This window comes from Kryptolebias marmoratus, linkage group LG21 (genome assembly GCF_001649575.2).
Source record: "Kryptolebias marmoratus isolate JLee-2015 linkage group LG21, ASM164957v2, whole genome shotgun sequence".
Taxonomy (NCBI): domain Eukaryota; kingdom Metazoa; phylum Chordata; class Actinopteri; order Cyprinodontiformes; family Rivulidae; genus Kryptolebias; species Kryptolebias marmoratus.
The window spans coordinates 13271436-13291581 of record NC_051450.1 but is presented as its reverse complement, the minus strand read 5'-3'; the positions used below and the strand labels follow the sequence as shown (position 1 = coordinate 13291581).

Genomic DNA, 20146 nt, shown 5'->3' with positions numbered 1-20146 from the left:
TTCAAAAAAAGATTCATATACCTTAAAACAAAAAAAGAAATGCAAAAATCCTTAGTTAACACAATGTGTTTTTTTCTTCCTGTGATTATTTAGATGGAATATTTTCATTTATTTCCATCTTTTTATGAATCAGAACTGTACTTTATTTTCTCACAAATGAGGTCATTAAACTCATTCTGCAGCTCAGAGCAAATTCTTCATGTTTTATATTCATTTATAAACAAGATCAGTCAGGATTTCATTAAACTGCATTTAGTCGAACACCTGCAGAACAATCTGATAAAAAACACAGACAGGTTCTATGCAACTTTATTAATATTTTAATCCGAAAATCACATTAGTGGTAAGCTGAACAAGGCACAGCACTTTAGAGTTGTTAAATATACACAAACAGTCCAGAAGAAATATTTAGCATTTTTGCACAAGCACAGTTCAGTGACTGAGGGAAAAAGATTTTTTTTTAAATTTAGTGCACAAAGGTGGAAAAAACATAAAAGAAACAAAAAGCATAATAATATTCGGAGCACATACAACTGTTACTTTTTTTTCTCAAGTATTCCACTTCCAGGTCCTCGCTTCTTCGCACTGCAGATGTTACAAAACTGCATCCCAGGAATCTGCAACAAGAAAAAAAAGGTAATAAGGGCAAGAATCACAGTGAAAGAGCTTGGGACTTTGAAATGCCCACTCACTGCTCCTGAAGACGGTAAACACTCCTTGTGAAACATGTGTCTGCAGTGAAACACCACCACAGTGAAAGGCTGAGCCATATCTGAAAACAAACACGAGAGAGGCCTTTAATAAGAAATAAAAATACTTTTTAAACATTAGAACAACTGGATGCAACATCAACCACCCACCTGAGGGTAATATTGTGCCGTGACATGACTCACAAATGTTCCCCTCTGAAAAAAAACAAAAAACAAAAACCACAAACTTATCAGACTGGTCTCATATAATTCCCTGTTCTAAAAGCCACCATCACCCACCATCGACTCGGACTCCTCTCATCTGAGTCCGATGCATCTTCTGGAGCAGAGAGAGCGAGTCCGCCACCAGGATCTTCTTGCATCCTTCCCTCAAAAGGATCTTGGAGACGAAAAACAAAAGCTGGTTTGTAAAACAGTAAAACAGAAAGTTTCTGTTCTATTAGAATAAATCAACTCCAGCTTTAACATGTCAGTCCTTATTGTTGTTTACAGCCAGTGCAAAGTACAGATAATGAAATATTTTAAATAAAAAAGTAATGTGTAAACATTAAAACAATACTGATTATATTTGTAATAAAGGATAGCACTTTGCCATGAGATTTACAAAGATTTTAAATAACTATTTTAGGGAGAAAAAAAAGGCTTTTTTTAACAGAATCAAGAATTTGTTGCAAAAAAGTGAAAAATAAAGAAAATACAATACAAAAAAATTGGCTTATTAAGTGTTAAGGTCACCTAATCTGTAAATCAGACAGAAGCTGGTGTTTAAACATGTGTTGTTTTTGTTTATGCTGAAAATATTGAGAACTTGTTTTGTAAGAGAACTCCACTGACCTGCAGGTTGTAGTCGTGGAGGATTTTCACCAGTGAATCTCGGAGGTTTGGGATCTCCATGCCCTCTTTGATGCGTTTGATGAGCAGAATGGGATCAACGTGAGTGCCAATATTGTTGAGGAGGCCAGTAATGAATGCTGCAAAAGACAACAGAAGGAGACGTGACGTGAGAGTTTACGATATTGAGATGAAGTCTGGAGTCATGTGACGCCTTACGGGGCTTGTCAATAGAGTAGGAGATGAGGTCCTCCCACAGCTCTGCATCGTCTTGCTCTTTAGCGAACTCGATGGCTTTGTCCACGTCCTCCAGCTCCTCCATGATCATCTGCAGGGCTCGTCTACAGTTTCCCATCCTGCCTGGGAGCAGAGAGCTGAATTAGATCTTCTCGTTTCCAGAAGTTAAAGCTGCTTATCCCTAAATACTTACTGAGCAGGAAGACGGTCTCCTCCACAAAGTTCCTCTGCTGGCAAATCTCAAGAGCCTGAATGCGAGGCGACAAAGTTAAAGTAAGACAAAATGATGGAGGATTTACAGATTATTCAGAACTTGGACGTGTAGTAGGGTGTACCTTTTCAAGAGGGCAGTGAGTGCTATCCCTCAGGAAAGGCAGGAGGTTTGGGCGGTCATATTCAGCATACAGACCAATCTGTCTCTCATGGTACTTCTGGCCTTTGTGGTGATCCCGCTTAAACAGTTTATGGAGGTACTAAAGAGGGGAGAAAGGTTAACCAACCCAATATACGAGTTTAACGGGTAAAGCTTCTAACTCAGCTCACCACATGCAGCAGCTCAGGCCTGCCGTTCAGTTCCTCCACCACCTTGTCGATCTGTAAGAGCCAAGAAGAAATCAGTTGTCAGCATCGTTTTATTAGGATTAAAGTAAAAAAAATACATAAAACAGCTAAGTGCACTTACAGATATCTTGTCTTCATTGTCGAGAAGCATGTCCACAGCTTTCTAAAACCACAAAATTGTACATTTTTTTTACTTAAATCGATAAAACTGCCTGCTGCTTCAGTCTATAGCAACATTTGTTTTTACCTCTTTATCAAAGTCCATCAGGAGGACGATCTTGTCCTCTATGGAGGAGAACAGGTTGTGTTTGTGGATCAGCTGGTAGACGTCTTTATGTCTCAGTCTCAGGTAGATTTCTAAGGCTCTGTCGTACCTCTGGTCATATGTGTACCTGAGACACCAACAAGTAGTTCAACCACTTAACATGAAGCCGAGATTAACAGGAGATGAGAAATTTCATAACAATCTGTGTAAATAATGCACACAGTATTTCATGAACTTTGTTGTAATCTCTCTTAAGGGACTCACAGCTCAGCCAGCGTGGTGAGCAGTGTGCTGTTGGCGGGATCCTTCTTCAGGTGATCGCTGACGGCCTGAACGATGGCCATGTTGTTGTAAAGCTCCCCTGGCCACTCCCGGATCAGCGTGGCAAAACCCTTTATGGAGAGAAAAAAGACAAAGATTTCAATTTCTGCAACTCTGTGCAACTCACGGATAATAAAGACTATGAAAAGACGAACTACCTCGTAGTCAGTTTTTAGAAATTCATGCAGGATCATTTCATAGATGGACGGTCTGAGACGCAGATCTCCTCTTGGTAAATACTGACTGATGGCCTGAAATTAGATAAATGGGAACTACATAGACACTAATACTGAAAATAAGAGAACTTTACAGGGATAAACTGTGAGATGTAATTGTAATTTCATAACCAAATCACCTTATTAACAGTCATATTTCCTGAAATTTAGTTTTTGCTTGAGCTACAGCCCCTCAGATCTACCTTCAGCTGCCCGATGGTCTTAAACCTGTATACTTCATTCTCCCACAGCTCCATGTTTTTTCCCAGAACCTTTTGACATTTCCTGCAGGACAGAATAATAATGCATTAAAAAAAGATCATTTAAAGAGCAATTAAAAGAGTCTGTGTTTTGACTTTGTATAGTTGTTGCTGATTCAGTCAAATCAGCATCACCTCTCACATTACTGTCTAATTCTACATCTTCAAACATCTGATTTTTTACAAAAGAGTGGAACTTTGTGACGCCTTGGTTTCAGTACTTTTTGTGATACATCTGAGCAACAATATTTGTAATCGATTTCAGTAACTACTGATTAGTCCTGCACATCATTTCAGAAGTATTTCAGCTCATTTTTCTTTATACAGTGTTAACTTTTGGATATTAGTGCTTTTTCTCACATGAACTGATGTCCTCAGCCCCTTCAAAAGTACTTCTATTGGACTAAGATTGAGATTTTGATGTGGAAAATCAAAAACACTCTAAAATAACATTTAAGTTGAACAATGTGCATTTAGCTCAAGTGCATGAACTAGTTTTTCCAGATCTTTTATATATATTTTGTATATATGCATATTGTACATTGACAAGTTCTTTTAGAAACTGAAACTTTAACAGATAAGAAATTGGAATTGTAAAACATAATAATAACTAAATGTAATATAATTGTTTTAGCTGTGCAATAGGTTTTTTAAAGCCAGATTTTATTGTAAAAGTTTAATGTTTTAAGTCACTTTTACATGGAAGATTGAGCAAATTCTTGCATTTTACATGAAACATTATACAATGTGACAACAAAACAAGCAAAAATAGCTTTAAATGACCAGTTAAATAAAAATAAAAACACATCATTTATTGTGTAAAGATTTGGACAAAGTAAGTGAACGAACTTTAGCTCTTTTAGAGGAACATTTGGATAAAAAAAATAAAAAATCGTTGGCAGTTTCTTGTAAGATGATCTGAATTATGTACCTGATGAACAATATTTCTGCGTTACGGATCCATTTTACACAGCCGTGCTCCGTCATGCGGGACTCACCTGGCAGCGGTGTCGTAGTCTCCGGTCTCCAACAAGTGACTGATGTAAGCCATTCCAATTTTCTGAACGTCGTGTCTCTTGATGTTTTTGAAGCTGATCTCTGCAGCCATCAGTGCCTCCTGTCACAGACACAAAATTAAACTCCGACATTGGCGTCCGTAACCTTTAGCAGCATTTCAAAAAAAAAAAAAAAAAAAAAAAACAGTTCAACCCAAACCTCATATTTCTTCTTTTCGAGCAGCCAGTCGATATGGTCATCCTGGTCTCGCTCTTTGGCCACGACGATGTCTTTGGGACTGATGATGTAGAAGAGCGACTCTCCCTCTGAATGCTCTGTTAATGAAAATACATTTACGGCTCTGCGCGCGGCGCATTACAGCTGACATTTGATAGTCGATGCATAATATAATCAGGCTGCAGTAAAAGGCACCGTGACATTTGTCCGGGGGCGGTTTTTATGAGCTCACCGAGGCGGTAGTCTCTACATTCATTGTCTCGGAAGAAGCGAACAGTGAGAGCGTCTGAGGAGATCTCCTCGCAGCTCTCGGGCAGAGGCTGGATGATGTCGAGGCGAGGCCGTGCTTCGAACTCCTCGTCCTGCATGCACACATAACAACTTGTTCATTCATTTTCGGCACTTTTGTTAACTTTGATCTCTTTACCGGCATCACTGCTCCCTCCTGATCCGAGTTCTCCTTCACGAAGAACAGAGTGACGAGCTGATCGACAAGCGGTGCCAAACCACAGATGAAAAACTCCGTCTCAAATGCAGAAACTGAAAGAAACAAACTATTTTACACAATGCAGGATGTAAAAGGATACATTAAAGTATATTAGGTGGTTTAGGGTGACACGGTATACTTATTTCAAACATTTGATGCCTCTACTTCACCCTTTTCTTTTTATCTGACTTGTTATCGACTACCGCCATGACACAATGGTTATACCTCAGTCATTTTTATAGGTATTGATCTAAGATTTCTTGTGGTAGTAGCTAAAAGTCATTTCCATCACACACTCCAAGCACAGCAGATCATTGTCTAAAACTGGTATGCAAGGCAACAGGACATGCATTCTTTCAAGTTATGCTATTTAGTTTTTTTAAATGAATTACTGATCAGTGTCAAGACTTTACAGATATGGGACTGAACTGTTGCTCTAAGAAAATAAAAATAAATAGATTTTAAAAATGATTATAGATAGGTTAAATGACCAGTATAGAAATCTACATATAAAAGCACAATGTTTTAAACTAATTGCATTATTTTAGACTGCCAATGTTTGGTGTTAGACAGACAGTACCTGTCTGGAGGCAAGTTGTGCCTCTGGATGTCAAAATACATCCCAGATGCTGAAGTCCTCAGTAAAACAATGATAATTTCCAAAAAAGGGGGAAAAAAAATCAAACCAAATCAAACTTCAGAGGAAAGTTTTGTGTCTAACATCCATGCCCTAACCTCTACTTTGTCTTTTTACCACCTTGTCTAACTTTTTAAAGTTTTTATTGCAGTGTTTTTGTTGGTGACCAGATTGTGATTGGACACACATTCACATGCCTGTTTGAGCCTAATAAGAGCATTATTGTGATGATCATTTTTTAAATGTAAAGCTCTGTCCTCTGCTACAGTCGCCCTGTACTCTTCCTACAGGGTATATTGTAACAAAATATGGAAAATACAAGGATTTTTGTACAAATCTTGAAGACAAAATGTGTTTCTTGCTGAGGAGTGGTGTGATTTTTACCTATTTCCACATAGCGGCTGGGCAAATCTCTTATTTCTGTAGGATTTCGCTCTTTCACGACACAAATCTAAGGGGAAAAAAAATAAGAAGATGACTTTTAAGACTTGGTACAACTTGTAAAAATAGTTGAAAGGAACAAGAACCGAACCTTAATGGAGGTACCCCAGCCGACAATGAGCGTTGTGTCGTCTTTCCAACACAGACTGCAGGGGTACATGTCAGGCCTTAGGGTGGCGTCATCCCTCAACACGTTGGTGATCCGCTGCTTCGTGGTCATGTCAAAGATTTTTACTCCCTAAAACAAAAAAGAAACAAAACATAAGCGATTTCACAGTCAGCACTGAAGGTACAGCCTGGCCGGTCACTCACCAGCTTGTTGGCCCAGGCGATCAGGTTAGCTCTCCACTGGACGTTCGTGATCGTTCCCTCTCCTTCGTGCACAACCAGCGTCTTCCAGCGATTCAACCAGTTCTTTTCATACAGGAGCAGCTTGAAAGAAGAAAACATTGAATCAGAAGCGGCAACTCGGGGTGCAGTACGGGAAAGGGGCCTACAGAGGGCAGTAGATAAACAGCATTTAGCTCTGATCTAACAGGGGCCGGGTGTTTTAAGTGGACATAGAAGTCTTTAAAAATCCAACTCAAACAGCGAATAATGACATCTTCCTTCTACACAGACCTGATTTCACTTTGGAACATTTCAGCACACAGAAAATTCAGATAATCTGTTCATTTGACTCTGATGAAGCTTCACTGATGGAAGAAGTCATTTTAAGAGCCACACATGGCTGACAAAATATATAAGGAGAAGATGATGTGGAGGCCATAAGAGAAATGTGCTGCATTAAGAACCCGAATTCACTCCCTTCTCATCATCGTTGATGCTTCGAGCTTCTTTAGGTTGCACGTTATTGGGCACACTGGAGATGGTAAAGAATATGGGGTGAAAGTATGTTTTCATGTTTTTAGCATCTCTTTTTTACACAAAGATGTGATAAGTGTGAGGAATTTCTGGCATCGCGTTGACTTCATCTGTAGCTCCTTGCCTTTCTTTGCATTCCTTGCGTTGTTATTATCCTTTCTACAAAACGTTGGTCAAAAAGCACCCCCCCCCCACACCCAAAAAAAGTGCCTAATATAACCGACGAAGGCCCTTTAATTCAGCATTTGGGCTATGTTAATAAACAGTTTGCTCTACAAAGAGATGATGCGACAAAAGAAACTGGGGAGACAAAATTGAATTTCCTTTGACAGGATGTGGCTCCCGTTGAAGCTTATTGATTTTCATCACAGGCACCTCGCGGAGGCCTTCACAACATGGAACAGAGAGGAATCAGCACCAATTCACAGAAAATGGCAGAGTAACACTAAGAATGGAGTTTTACAGAGAAAGTTTGTCCTCCCACTTTTGTAGATATGTCATCATACCTTATTTATGTGCAATGACGGCACATCAGTGCAGTTTATAGTACTCTCAATGATTATTTCTGAAAGCTAAAAAAGACAAATCTAATGTCTAAATTCATTTCACCTTATAGATGCTTCCCAAAGAGATCACTATATGTGTCTGAAAATCTGGAGACGACGCACCTCCGTTATAATGGCGTCTATTTGCCGTGCCTGTAAAGCATTGCTTTTGAAACATCGTTGAGAGAATAGCACTTTGTGAAAATGGGCAGCTCGGCCGAGAGCACTCCAGCAACGAGACAGAAAAACTAAGAGCCTTTCAGCGGAGACAAAAGGCCCGAGTTTCGCCTTCAGCCGAGCCAAAGTGACTTCGCTTTAACAGGAATCGGTTTCACCCGGACACAATCAGGGGGGGGATTTATTGCGGCAGGAAATTTCTATAAATGCCGAAAACTGTATATAATGATGACTGCGCGAAGGTGGGGAAAAAAAAAAAAAAAAAAAAACGTTCGAACCTACCTTGTTGCCCCCAGTGACAAACTGCTTGTAGTTTGATCTGCTGAATTGAGGGTGTAATGCAACTGCCTACAAAAAAAAAAGAGAAGAATAGAGGAGGATCTCACTGTTTAGAAAAGTACATTTTATTCCACAGCACATATATAATAAACCCCAACAAATTGCAAATTGGGGCAAAAAAAACCTACTTTGATGGGACAGTCGAAGTTCTCATGGAAGCCCTCTCTCGTGTAAAGGCCGAACACTTGAACCTGAAACGGAGACGAGGCAGCAGAACAGAAAGAAAAGGTGAATAACTGGAAATTCCTCCTTTAATTGCTGCCTCTGCAACTATCTGAGGCCAGCGGGGGAAAAGTGGGGTCCGAAAAGACTTTGATTGGCTCCCTACTTCTCCTCTGGGTTACCAATTAGTGGACAAGTTGATTTTTTTTTTAACCCTGCAGGCTTTAGAACAGAAGTCCTAATCTTAGACTTGACCACAGCTTCGGTTTTAGCTACACTGCAGTACATGACATCCACTTCTTTTTTATCTGAAAGCCTAAAAAGATGAGTGAACATTATAAAACTCTGATAGCATCTCTTTTTTTCACATCAGTAATTAAGGATTAAGTTAGATTTCAAAGGATTAACAGCAAACTGAATCTATGAAGGCGACTGTAGCATTGGCTTTAATTGTCTGCTCCATTTTTTTTTTTTTTTTTTGTAGCGACAAGATCTTGTTTTTTGCTATCACAGCGCTGGAAGTAAGAAGGGGGGGGTGGGGGTGCATATCACAGAGCATATCTTGACTGCAAAATCCATGAAGGATGGTGGTAATGATGAGAAGAGACAAGATAACAGCAGGAACACGGAGAGGGTGACTGACAGCTGAACGGATCTGAGTACAATCCTTTAACCCGCTCTTCAAAATTGTTACAAGCTTTTTATAAATTTTAACATCACAGGGGAAAAAAAAAAAAAAAGTGGGTTTATGTGTTGATTTGGTGGAGATAAAACTCTAGATTTAATGCGCCGAATATGGAAGAAGAGCCTTTTAAAAATTCACTCCTAAATGCCTGAGCTTCCAAATCATTAGCATGAAGTTCGAGGCTGATAAGTTTTCTATGAATTAGGAAAGATGAAACCTCCCGATTTGAAGCACTGACGAGTGGACAGATCTCACCTTCCCATCCTCGGAGCAGATGCCCACATGCTCTCCACTCTCGTCCAGACTGATCTGGTTGATCTTCACTGAACTCTGCAGAAACACAGCATCATCGTTGTTTGTTTTTCTTTTTTTTTCAGGAGGAGAATTTTATTTTAAAAGACAATGTGTGGCTAATTGACATTTTAACAAAACTGAGTGAAATAGCAGTAAGAACTGGAGAAAATCAATTCCTTAAAGGAATGCATACCCCTGGCGCCTTTATTTTCAGATTTTTACACCAAGATCAGCTTAGATCAAGAAATGAGTTGTTGCTGATTTTGGCCAAAACTTGGAAAACCTTCTCAACAATCTCATACGATATTGAAAGATGTGAACGACTCTCAGCCACTACCTCATCAGATTTTAGCTCAGTAGCTGTAAAACTGACTGAACTGTAGCCATTTTGGTGTTTTCAAAGGTCAGTTGATCGTGGCAGCCATCTTGAATTGGGTTGGCTTTAAAGGTTAATCAGTTGAGTTACATCCAGTGGTTATTTCCTAAAAGATTCATTCAAATTTCAAGGGGGAAAACATTATTTGTCCGCTTTTACTTTTCAGTGGTGGGCAAAGAAAATGTGAGTGCTTAATGGTTTTGTCACCTCATATTAAACTGTTAATGCAAGAACAATATTATCACTAAAAATGTTCAAATTTATCAACTTCTGATGCTTTTAGGTAAAAGAAAAGTCTCAAAGTTGCTCAGAATATTGCTTTAATTCCTAATTTCTACAGATAAGTAGTCTCAGATTTCTGAAACATGGCTGCACGTGGCTGCGTTTCTTTCAGGATACAACTAAAAACCCGTCTCTGGTTGTTTTGGGCGAGACGCACTTGAATCAGCACCCTCAGCATGAGCGCAAGTACGGTAACGTAAAACTAGCGACTTTGTGCTCTGAGCAAATCAGCCCTGATTACCGACTTTTGACTTGCAAATTAAATTACAGTTTAGAGTTGATTCCCTCCTGAAAACGTATAGAGAAAACGTAACAGTGGGACCAAATCAGACATGCGACAGAATCTCTGGCTAGAAATTAGAGGGTGAAAACTTCCTTAAGGGCGCCAAAATATCTGTTGACGCAACTAGAAGTCCTGCTCACTGTGCTTTTTTTTGTGTTGCACAAACAGAATGTCAATGTTTGGGTTAGTTTTAAGCCTTTTTCTAAAGTGCTTTGGAGTGAGGCCAGAAGAGTTTGAGTCACTGAAACACAACAGCAACAAAACAACTTGAGAGGAGGGCGAGTTGTTTCGTTACAAGGGATCTGGATTGTTGTAGAATCTGAAAAATTATAATCCTGACGATATTATTCCTGCAGAAATGGAAACCAAGGCTCGACCTGCAGTTTTTTCACTGAACACTTTGAGTGGACAACGTAAGCAGAAGCATACAGACTCCCATTTTAAAAGTTATTTTGCTTATTTTTAATTTTAAAGTTAGATTTTGTACATTTCAGTAGTCAGCATCTTACCTGTATTAGACCGCAGTGACTGTACTTTCACTTAAGCAAACAGCTACGTAAAAGTTGCCCAAAACAGTGAATTTTTGCCATACAATCTGTGTAAAAAGTAAAACAAACCTCACAGCTGTTCAACAAAATATTATATTATAATTTTTTTTTTTTCAACTTCTGAGATGGCTGTGTGTATCCAAAATGGAACAGGTTGTGAGGACTTCACTCGTTTCCAAAACCTTGAATGCAGCGTTATATTTGAGATGTCCTTATCCAAAAGGTATCACTTTTTGCAAACAAGAAATGTTACTAACAATAAAAAAATAAAAAACATTCAAGCAGTGAAGACAAGTAAAGTCAACTACTTGTTCTATTTTACCATCCCATATCCAAAAAGGCTGGGATGTTGAGTAAAATGTAAATAAAAACAGAACGTTAAGATTTGATCCCATATTATATTGGAACAAAGTAAACTTATCAAATGTTGAAAATAAGAAATTGCACTTGTACTTTTACAGCTTTTTGTTGCCTCTGTCTTTTCTTTTTTTGGGATGTGTTGCTTTCATAAAATTGAAAAAGATCTTGTTTTTCCATGAAATTTCTTTGTTATATGTAAGGGTTTATGAGATTTGTAAATTTTTATTTATTTGGGTTTTTTTTTTGGGGGGGGGAGGGGGGATTAGGGTTGTAAAGGGTTGTTTATCATGTTTGTTTTCTCAGTTAACAACAACAACAAAATAACAGTGTACTAAATGTACAAGTAAACATCACTCACAATTTCAAACTTCTGGGTGATATTTCCTTGAATGTCCAGCAGGAAAACTTTTCCAAAATGGGTCCCCAGGGCAAGAAACTGAAAGGAAACACAGATAAATTAAAAGCAGAAGATACAGAAGTCAAAATTTTGTTTTAAATAAATAAATAAATCAAATCAAATCAAATAACGGGTGTTCATGAAGACTGCAGAAGGGGATAAAAAAAATATATTTCCTGGAACACGGACAGAGTGGGGATTGGGTGGGCTTGGGGGCAAAACTGTGAAATTGCAGGAGGGTGGAAAAGCCCTATTTATTAAAGCAGACAGTGTGAAATGGCATTTTTCCCCTCTCAAATTAAAATGCTTAAGCATAATAAATGCACTCTACATCTGACTTCTTCCTATCCTCCCATTGCAACCCAATCACCTTCTTTCCAAGCACACACTGGTGATTTTTTTTTTACTGCACAGCAACTGGTTTCTGTGTTTTGTGCTTGAGCAGAAGGGCGCGTGTATGTGTGTGGGTCCACAGGGACAAAAAAATTATAGAAACCGGGGGCTCCTAGCATTAGATTAAGTGTGTGTTCCTCCACCCCAGCTCCTTGCTCCGTGCCCTCCTCCTTAATCCCCCTCCCTCCTCGACCAGCATGTGGATGTGCGGCGAGCCCACCATGCTTCAGTGCAGTCTATAATGAAATGCTTATATTTACAGGCACAGCTGAGCATGTCAGACAGAGCCCCCTGCAATCTCCCCAAAATAAAATAACCAAAAATAAATAAATAAAAGGTTCAACCTTGTGAGGCGGAGCGACTTTTAAAAAGGATTTATCGGGATGGAATTGTTCAAATGAAATTCCAATTCAGACACTTAAAATATGAGGCAACAGAAGGGCAGTGTGTGCTGCCGGGGGGCTTTAAGGTTGTAGGAGTTTGTCACAGCGGTGGGGGGGTGCGGTGGTGTGACCACATGTAGCCGGATGGCTGAAGGTACGTAAACAGAAATTAGAAAAAAAAAGGAAAGACAGTCGGATCAATTTTATCATTTTGGGAAAACAGACTCTCTCTCTGTTGCTCGGTGTATGTTTAGAGGAAAAAAAAAAAAAAAAAAAAAAAAAAAGAAAGAAAGGAACCAGATCCCTAAAGAACAAATAAATAAATGAAAATCAATTGTGGTTAATAAAACATCAGGTGAGGAGACGTGAGCGGGTATGACTTTTGCTCTGCTCAGGCGTGCAAGTGTGCTGCTGGTGCCACGACGATTAAACATCATGCCGAGAGCAGCCCCCTTTAAAAATATCAACATCCAGCAAACAGGAGGGGAAAATACGCAAGAGTGGGAAGAAAAAGAAGAAAAGACAATAGTGCCTTCTGATGCACCTCCCTTAGAGGGAAAAGCACAGGAAGGTGAGAAAAGAATGAGCTGCCTTAACAGGTTGAGCAGAAAGGATGAAAACCAACTCTGAAGATGGCATCTCTCAGGTGCTGGATTATCACCTTTACCTTGTCATGGACGGTCATGCAGCTGGCCGCGTCGTTCTGGAGGATCTCAGTCACCCCGTTGGAGAGCCTCTCGTACTTCAGCTTGGGCTCCTCCTCGCTGGTGTCCTCCTCCTGGTTGTGACAAAAGACGGGCTCTCATCAGAGCGCGTTCTTAAAGGAGGTCATTACAACAGAGTCACCTCCAAAAGTTTGGAAAGCTCCGGCTAAAATCCTCCATGCAGTGAGATGAAATAAGCAGCATGTTGTCAGATAGTATGTTGTTTTTAAAAATAATAATAATAATAATATTAGAGATGAACCGACGCAAGAATGCAGCCTCTGAATTTTAACTTGTTTGCTCACTGGTGTCATTTTTTGTCACAAATTAAACATACAGCCCGGTTTTTTTTTGGTAAAATCATCACTGCATTCTCCATTTACCTGTATAAAATCTAATGTACAGGCAAATACAGACTACACTGGGAATAAAGTCTAAAACATACAGCGGACACAGAGTTCAGATTTTCGATTTTTTGTTCAGATACGAACAGAAACGCCGTTTCGGATTTGGACATTTTCAGTCCAAGAACTATAATTACCAGCACACAGAATGCTTTTTATTTCTTAATCTATTTTGAATTGAAAATCTGATTGTGTGTTGATGATAAAATATTTACAGTTTTTTTTTTTAATTAAATAAAAAAAGAGTTTTCTCAAAAAGAAAAAAAAAGGCACCAATGGCACAATGGGCTGCAGACATTTCTGAGCAGAAAATCATCGTTTCTTTTTCGTAGCTCCTTACACCTCCTTCCTCTGACTTTATTTTTCAACACCTTACAATTTGTACAAATGTCTAACTCTCAGTAAAAGCTTCCATATCCAAGGCGTGCTATTACCAGTGCTCAGTTCATGGACCACAATAAATGTTGGCTTCTCGACTGCTACTTAGCTATGTTGCATTCACTGACCAGGAAAAAAAATTTAAAAATCCAATTCTTCACCAGTCTGATTGGTGCATCACTATTAAAATCAATAGGTAATACTGTAGGTGTCTACCTTAAAAAAAGTTTATCCCCAAAACATAAGTAGATGCCAACAACTTTGCAGTTTATTTAGGAGGCAGCAGAAATCCTGATCAATGGTGCCAGCAGGACTGAGAAAAACGCGTCTCCTCAGGCTCACCTTGTCTGAAAACCTTGGCCAAACAGGAGCAGCTGGTGATAAATTCTTATGTCACATCTGCCGTGTACAATTTTGTGACCCAAGTGTAACGGGCACACAGAAAATCATTATTATTTTTTTTTTCCTTTTTCTATGTAATAACCAGAAAACAAACAGAAAATCTCTTTACACACAAGTCTGTTTTACTTCTTCCATAAGCGTGAGCTCATAAGGAGGTGATAAAATAAGCGATACAGTTTTCATTGTTTCCACTGGTTTGACATTCTTTCATTAATTCACTGACTTCCAAACCAATCTATCTCAACTAAAACTCGTAATGTATGCATTTCCATCTACTGCTGTTACATGATTATAGGTAGAAGTAGGCCAATTAATCGTCCAACTAAATAACTGACCATTTAAAAAAAAAATTAAAATCTGTTATTGGCCTTGCCTGTGCATGTTTTGAGTTGTATATTGGCCATCAGCTGCCCTGATCTCTAAAGATCTGCATTGGCTGACCTCTGTCTTTAAGGAGCTGGCTGTTTAACAATAATTCTTCAGCAGACTGAAGAAGAAACGATCGAAATGGAAAGAATTAAATGTAAAATAGGTGAATAAAAGTCTGTGATTGAAACTCTAAAACGGAGACTTTTAAATAAATATAATCAGCAACAAGCCAGTGTTTTAGGCCTGTGTGCAAAATCATTTGTTCATTACACCCGTTTACACTTAAATACCAGGATTTACCAAGATTTCCAGCTTCCCCTACCACAGAAACTATTTCTCTTCTTTTGTTTTAATATATTAGAATTGACCCAGTGTTTTCCACACGTTAATTCAGCATTTTAAACGCAGATAAAAATCAGCTGAATGGAAAAGCAGCTATTAGGAGCTGCCAGTAGTAATCCAATTAGACAAAAAGAGTTGGTCAATACAGGCAGTGATGAAGAACATATTCTCAGAAACAAAATACTTTTAGTTGAAAATGGGATTATTTATTTAATGTGAACAATTTTTTTTTTTTTAACTCAATTTGGACCTACTATTTTTTCACCACAGTGTTTATTATTAGTAACATTTCCCCCTAAAGTGGATATTTTGTCTATGAGAAAAAAGTAAAAACAAATAAATGTTTTCTGTCATGTAAATGTAAAGAATATTATGAGTTCCTTCACTGCATTCAGCAGCAGTAACATACTGAATGTAGCTAATCTACTTGTGTTTACACGCGTGTAGCAGAGCCACAACGCATTAACTTGCATAAAATGCTTGATAAAACAATTTTCCTCTTTGTTGTTGCCATTCATCCCCAGTGAAATACAGGAAATTATTGTTTTCATAAAGCAAACTTAAGGTATTCTACTGTGTTAGACTTTCCAGCATGAGTCAACATTTGAGGCCGGTCACAGCTTGAATATTACTCATAATTCGGTTTATAACCAATGCTGCACAGTTTGTGGCTGTCCACAGGGTGCATCAACTCAAAACATTGTCTGCCATTATGTGCTCCGGGCCTGGAGGTAGGGGACAATAGCGTGGAAAAAATGTTATTTTCAAAAACAATCCTTTCCCACTCAACAACGCCATATCTAGGCTATTTCCTGTGTATTCTGGTTGTGAGATTTCTGATGCGAGGGCATTTGTCACGGGCTTCAGAGGCGTATCAAACAACAAAGGCAAACTTCATCTCCAGAGAGAAAATACTCGCTTTAAAAACTTTTTTCCCCACACCTCTTCTAGGTTGCCGTTTTTGTCAACTACAGAAACCGGACTGTATGTTGTAACCATTTATGCCATTTTCTTTGCCTATTGTCAGTTTAAATGCAACAAATCGAACCTTTTAGTGTGACGACATCAAGGATAACATTCAGCCTTAAGCAAAGAGAGGAAAGGACCACACTCGTCCTCTTCAATAAAAAGAAATTAATGAGTCACCCAGGCTTCCGTCCATCTGTCTCAAAATCCTGAACATTAAGTGACAAATTAAAGGAAAAGTCTCACACAGATGCACATTATTCAATACAGAACATTAATAAACGATGTGATTCAAATTCCTCTGCACTAACGAGCCAATACAAATGATTCAGATATTTTCCATCATTTATAAACAACATTGTTTTAATGAAACAAATTAAAAAACGTGTGTAAACCTGCTGTTGGAGATGGTCTCCATAACCTATTTTTAAGCTTTTTATACACATTTTATACACACGTTTATAACTTTCTTCCAATTTGCTCTTTGTCTGTTACGAGTTTTATTTTTTGCTATTATCTTGCCTACTGGCAAATGAAATATGCAAAATAAAGAACTTAAAAGAAAGACTTCAGTAAAAAAAAAAGGGGCAACTAAGATTTTAAGAGAACGCTGCAATTGTTGGACTAATGTTTATTTTAGAAGGAAATCTGGGCAAGACAAAACCTTTTCTGAATATTTTTCTTAAAAATAAAGATAAGGTTGATAGGACACATTAATTACCATTTCTGTCAACTATGCTTGATATGCTTAATGCTATTAAGTACTAAGTTAATTTTATTTTGTGTCAGTTCACAAACAAAAGTCAACTCAGGGCAATATACAAAAAACCAAACATGTTTGATTCACATCAAATGACATGTTCTCCAATTCAATCTAAACACTAAGACCTTAATCCAGTTACATACGGTCCAATTCAATTAAATTATAATATAGTACAATCAGATTCTGTATATTAGATAAGTAAGTTTTTATTAAAAATATTGTATATGATCATTTACTTATATAGGGTGATGATGATTCTGTTTACGTGGAACATGTATGTTAGAAGCTGTCCTGTTAAGAAAAATGAGCTGCAATCCTTCCAGAATAAAGTGACAAAATGAGCGACAGTAGCTGGAAAAAATTTTCTTCACAGGGGCTCACATCAAATACCAACCTTTACAACTCTCAAATTTGCAGTTTTGGAATTGTTTTCTATGAAACTATGACAATATACAAAATGTTTTCCCAAGCGTTTAGTTAAGTCTGTCTTTACTTTTAAGACTTTTTAATTGTTCATGTTTGTAGAAAAAAAATATGTCCAAATAAAGGTAATTCTATGGTTGACTTTTTTAGTTTAAAACAATTTTTGACATTATGGTGATCATGTATATATATAACATGATCACCATAAAAGTTAATTAATGTTTTTTGTCTTGAATTTTAATTAATTTGTTCTTACATTGAAATATCATCATATACATTTTCCTTGAAAGTGGTATTTCTTGATAAATATTTCAAGTAGCTGTTTGTTGTTATTTCACAAATCAAACTTTGAATTAGTCTCCAGTATTAGTCAGGCTCCAACACCGACACGGTAAAAGCTCAGGTTGTAGAATCCAAAATTTCTACGAAGGTAAAGACTTTGCTGCTCTCTTTAAAGAGCAAACGCTTTCACTAACTATTACTCTGCTCACAGTTCAGATAGAAGCAGGAAGCACAGCAAATTCACTGCCTTCATTCGGTTGAACTGCTGTCACTGTATCAAGAGAAAACTCAAAGCCTGACACAAAACTGATGGATATGAGGATGTAATTACATGTTTGCATCTGCTTAAAAAAGCACCTAAAATATAGTTTATAGTGCTGATTTTGTTGTGTTTGTATCCCACAGTATTATAAAGAACTGAGAAAAAAAATACAAGACAAAGAAACCCCGTTTGCACTTTATTTTAGCTCATTGCTACCTTCTATCTAGAATGTTACTCTGTACTCGAGATAATTCATCCTTTATTCTGCTTCCTATGTAGAAGAACTCCGCTTCCTGCCAGGCTGGTGTGTAAAGTCATTTTTTATTTAGCTCATGTGTGATTCTAAGAAGCACAGGTATACTGTAAAATGCCAAAGTTCAGTCATAATATTGATGGATCTGGAACGCTATCTGTAATTCATGAGTGTTTGACACATCTCACAACCTGACAAAGATCCTTCAGGGATCAAGCTGTGTTGATGTATTACATCCTATCAGTGGGCACTGAGCTTTATTTGAGCTCAAAAATCAACCAGGTTTGACAGAACTATGCACACCCCTGACGCTAACTATATGCTGTTGTTGTTGATGCATTTCTACACTGACATACTGGTGCAACTGCATGACATATTTGCCTTATAGCTTTGCTGCTTTCTGAGCTTGATTTAAAGCCAATCTAACACTCGCCTCTCTCTTTTTTGGGTGAGAAAAAATAGAAACTATCTCTACAAAATGATGTAATGATGAGTTTCTTACTTCAGAGTCATCTGTGTATTCCTCATTTGGCTTCTTTCCCTGAAAGGAGAAACATATTGAGCTCAATTTAAATAATAAGGAGCCAGATTTGAAGCTGAAACCCATCTTTTGAAGCCATACTGTTCTTTTAAGAAATAATTATAGATATTAATCATTCTAAACACATTTCAAACGAGGGTTTTCCAGGAAACAAATCTGTCGAATGACTTACTAAACAAAATCCAAACAAATTAAATATTCACTAGACATTTTTACATGATGAAGCAATAACATTAGCCAGCTAGCTTTAGCATATTAGCTTACCTGCTCTTCTACTTCCGCCATTGTGACATCAAACAGGGTTAAATCCGATGGTTACTAAATCCCACTATGTGAAATTCATTTTAGTCTTCGGTTAAAAGTCGCTTCCAATTAAAAGCACCCACAAGATATCACAACAAAGTCATGTTTTTGTCGGAGCTTCCTTCTTGTTGTTTGTTAAATCACATGACCGGGTCCAGACTGCGAGGCATTGTGGGTAATGTAGTCTTTGGGTTGAAGGGACGACTCTGTCAGAAGAGGCTGCTAACAGGCAGGTAGGCCCTGCTTTGTGTTTTAATTATTTGTATCATGATTTATGCAAATGTAAAGTTACAGCGGTTATTTTGTAAGTCGTGCCAAGCTTGTATGTTTGTGGAAAACGTCTTCCGTCAAGGTGTAGAACTGCGCCAGGTATTCATAACTTCACATTATGTCTTCGCAGGCTTTTAATTTGACTAACTTTACAAATTTTACGGTTAGGTATTATAATTGAAATTCGAGAAAAATGTTTTTAAAGCTTAATTTTTAAAATGTTTTTATTTAGCTTACTTTATTTGTCCCATTTGAGAAGTAATTTTTTAACACTAAATTGCTAATTGACAGACATGAGGGGCTTCCCAGGCACAGACGAAGGGGCTCAATCAATCAGGGGCTCTGACTTTTCTCTGAAATATAATTTGCATCACAGTTATTAAAAAAGACAAAACTAGCATTATGAGACGGATAAATAGGCTAGTTGACAAAGAGACAGAGGACGTAAAAGGGATTAATAAAACACAAAATAACCTTGTGGCATTTATAAAGAGGAAAACTGAAAGTGAGAAGTTGCTTCTCTAAAAACTAAATGACTAAAATGCAAATAATAATGACACAGAGTAGAACTACAATAAAACAGATTTTTTTTATCAAATGAGTCCACTATCATGTAATGTTAGCAAAATTTAAAAAAAAAATGAAAAGAGCAAACAATATGTTAAATATTTATTGTTTTTTATGTAACTGTTCTACTTTTAATGACTCTGCAAACCTCTGCTAAGTTTTAATTTCATTGCATTACTCTTCTTTGATTATGTGACTAGATAAAAGATAAATGCATTAACCCAAGAGTTATTAGCAAACCATACAAGTGCTTATTGTGCAGAATGGTCTGTATTATATTATTTACTGCACTCATTATAAGTTTTTTAGTATGCTTTGGACTAAAATCTTTAAATCACATGACCTCAAAGACTTTTGTAAATATAATTTCCTTCCATCACTGCATAAACACTCAAGACTTTTTCTTAAGTTAAGGTCTTCCGAATGCCACATTTCTTTTGAAGATTTTGAATGCACGTTGTATTTGTAGACATTCCCGAGCAGGTTTTGAACGGACCCTTTAGATATTGGTCGACTGCCCTGGTCTTTTGTCACTCTGCTGACAGCCTTAGTCCAGATGAATGCCAAAGGTATGATCTGCCTCCTCTTTATTGAGATTGTCTCACACCTCCGTCTTTCCTCATCCATCCTC

At 37.7% G+C, this 20146-nt stretch overlaps 2 protein-coding genes across 3 annotated transcripts in view; one reads left to right on the top strand and one right to left on the bottom strand.

Moving 5' to 3' along the window:
* Positions 1-293: 293 nt before the first annotated feature.
* vps41 (VPS41 subunit of HOPS complex) lies at positions 294-18828 on the bottom strand. 2 transcript variants are annotated; one of them, XM_017406807.3, is made up of 28 exons: positions 18640-18827; positions 18337-18375; positions 12954-13064; positions 11472-11549; positions 9226-9300; positions 8252-8314; positions 8067-8132; positions 6511-6630; positions 6290-6436; positions 6142-6208; positions 5061-5173; positions 4866-4995; positions 4616-4731; positions 4399-4517; positions 3344-3425; positions 3084-3176; positions 2869-2996; positions 2587-2731; positions 2461-2502; positions 2322-2372; positions 2114-2251; positions 1972-2026; positions 1761-1901; positions 1545-1681; positions 990-1089; positions 861-905; positions 693-772; positions 294-617 (listed from the first exon to the last, which is right to left on the bottom strand). In XM_017406807.3, exons 1-28 carry the CDS (start codon positions 18658-18660, stop codon positions 537-539), a joined length of 2583 nt encoding a protein of 860 aa, XP_017262296.1. In that variant the 5' UTR covers positions 18661-18827; the 3' UTR covers positions 294-536. The 2 variants fall into 2 exon arrangements, with proteins under 2 accessions (XP_017262296.1, XP_037829151.1); XM_037973223.1 differs by lacking the exon at positions 18337-18375 and having other exon boundaries at positions 537-617; positions 18640-18828.
* Positions 18824-20146, top strand: part of pou6f2 (POU class 6 homeobox 2) — a 69953-nt gene continuing 68630 nt past the window's right edge. Inside the window, exon 1 of the mRNA XM_025003868.2 lies at positions 18824-18911. The gene's annotated coding sequence lies outside the window, so the exon portion shown is untranslated. The remainder of the gene's footprint in view (positions 18912-20146) is intronic.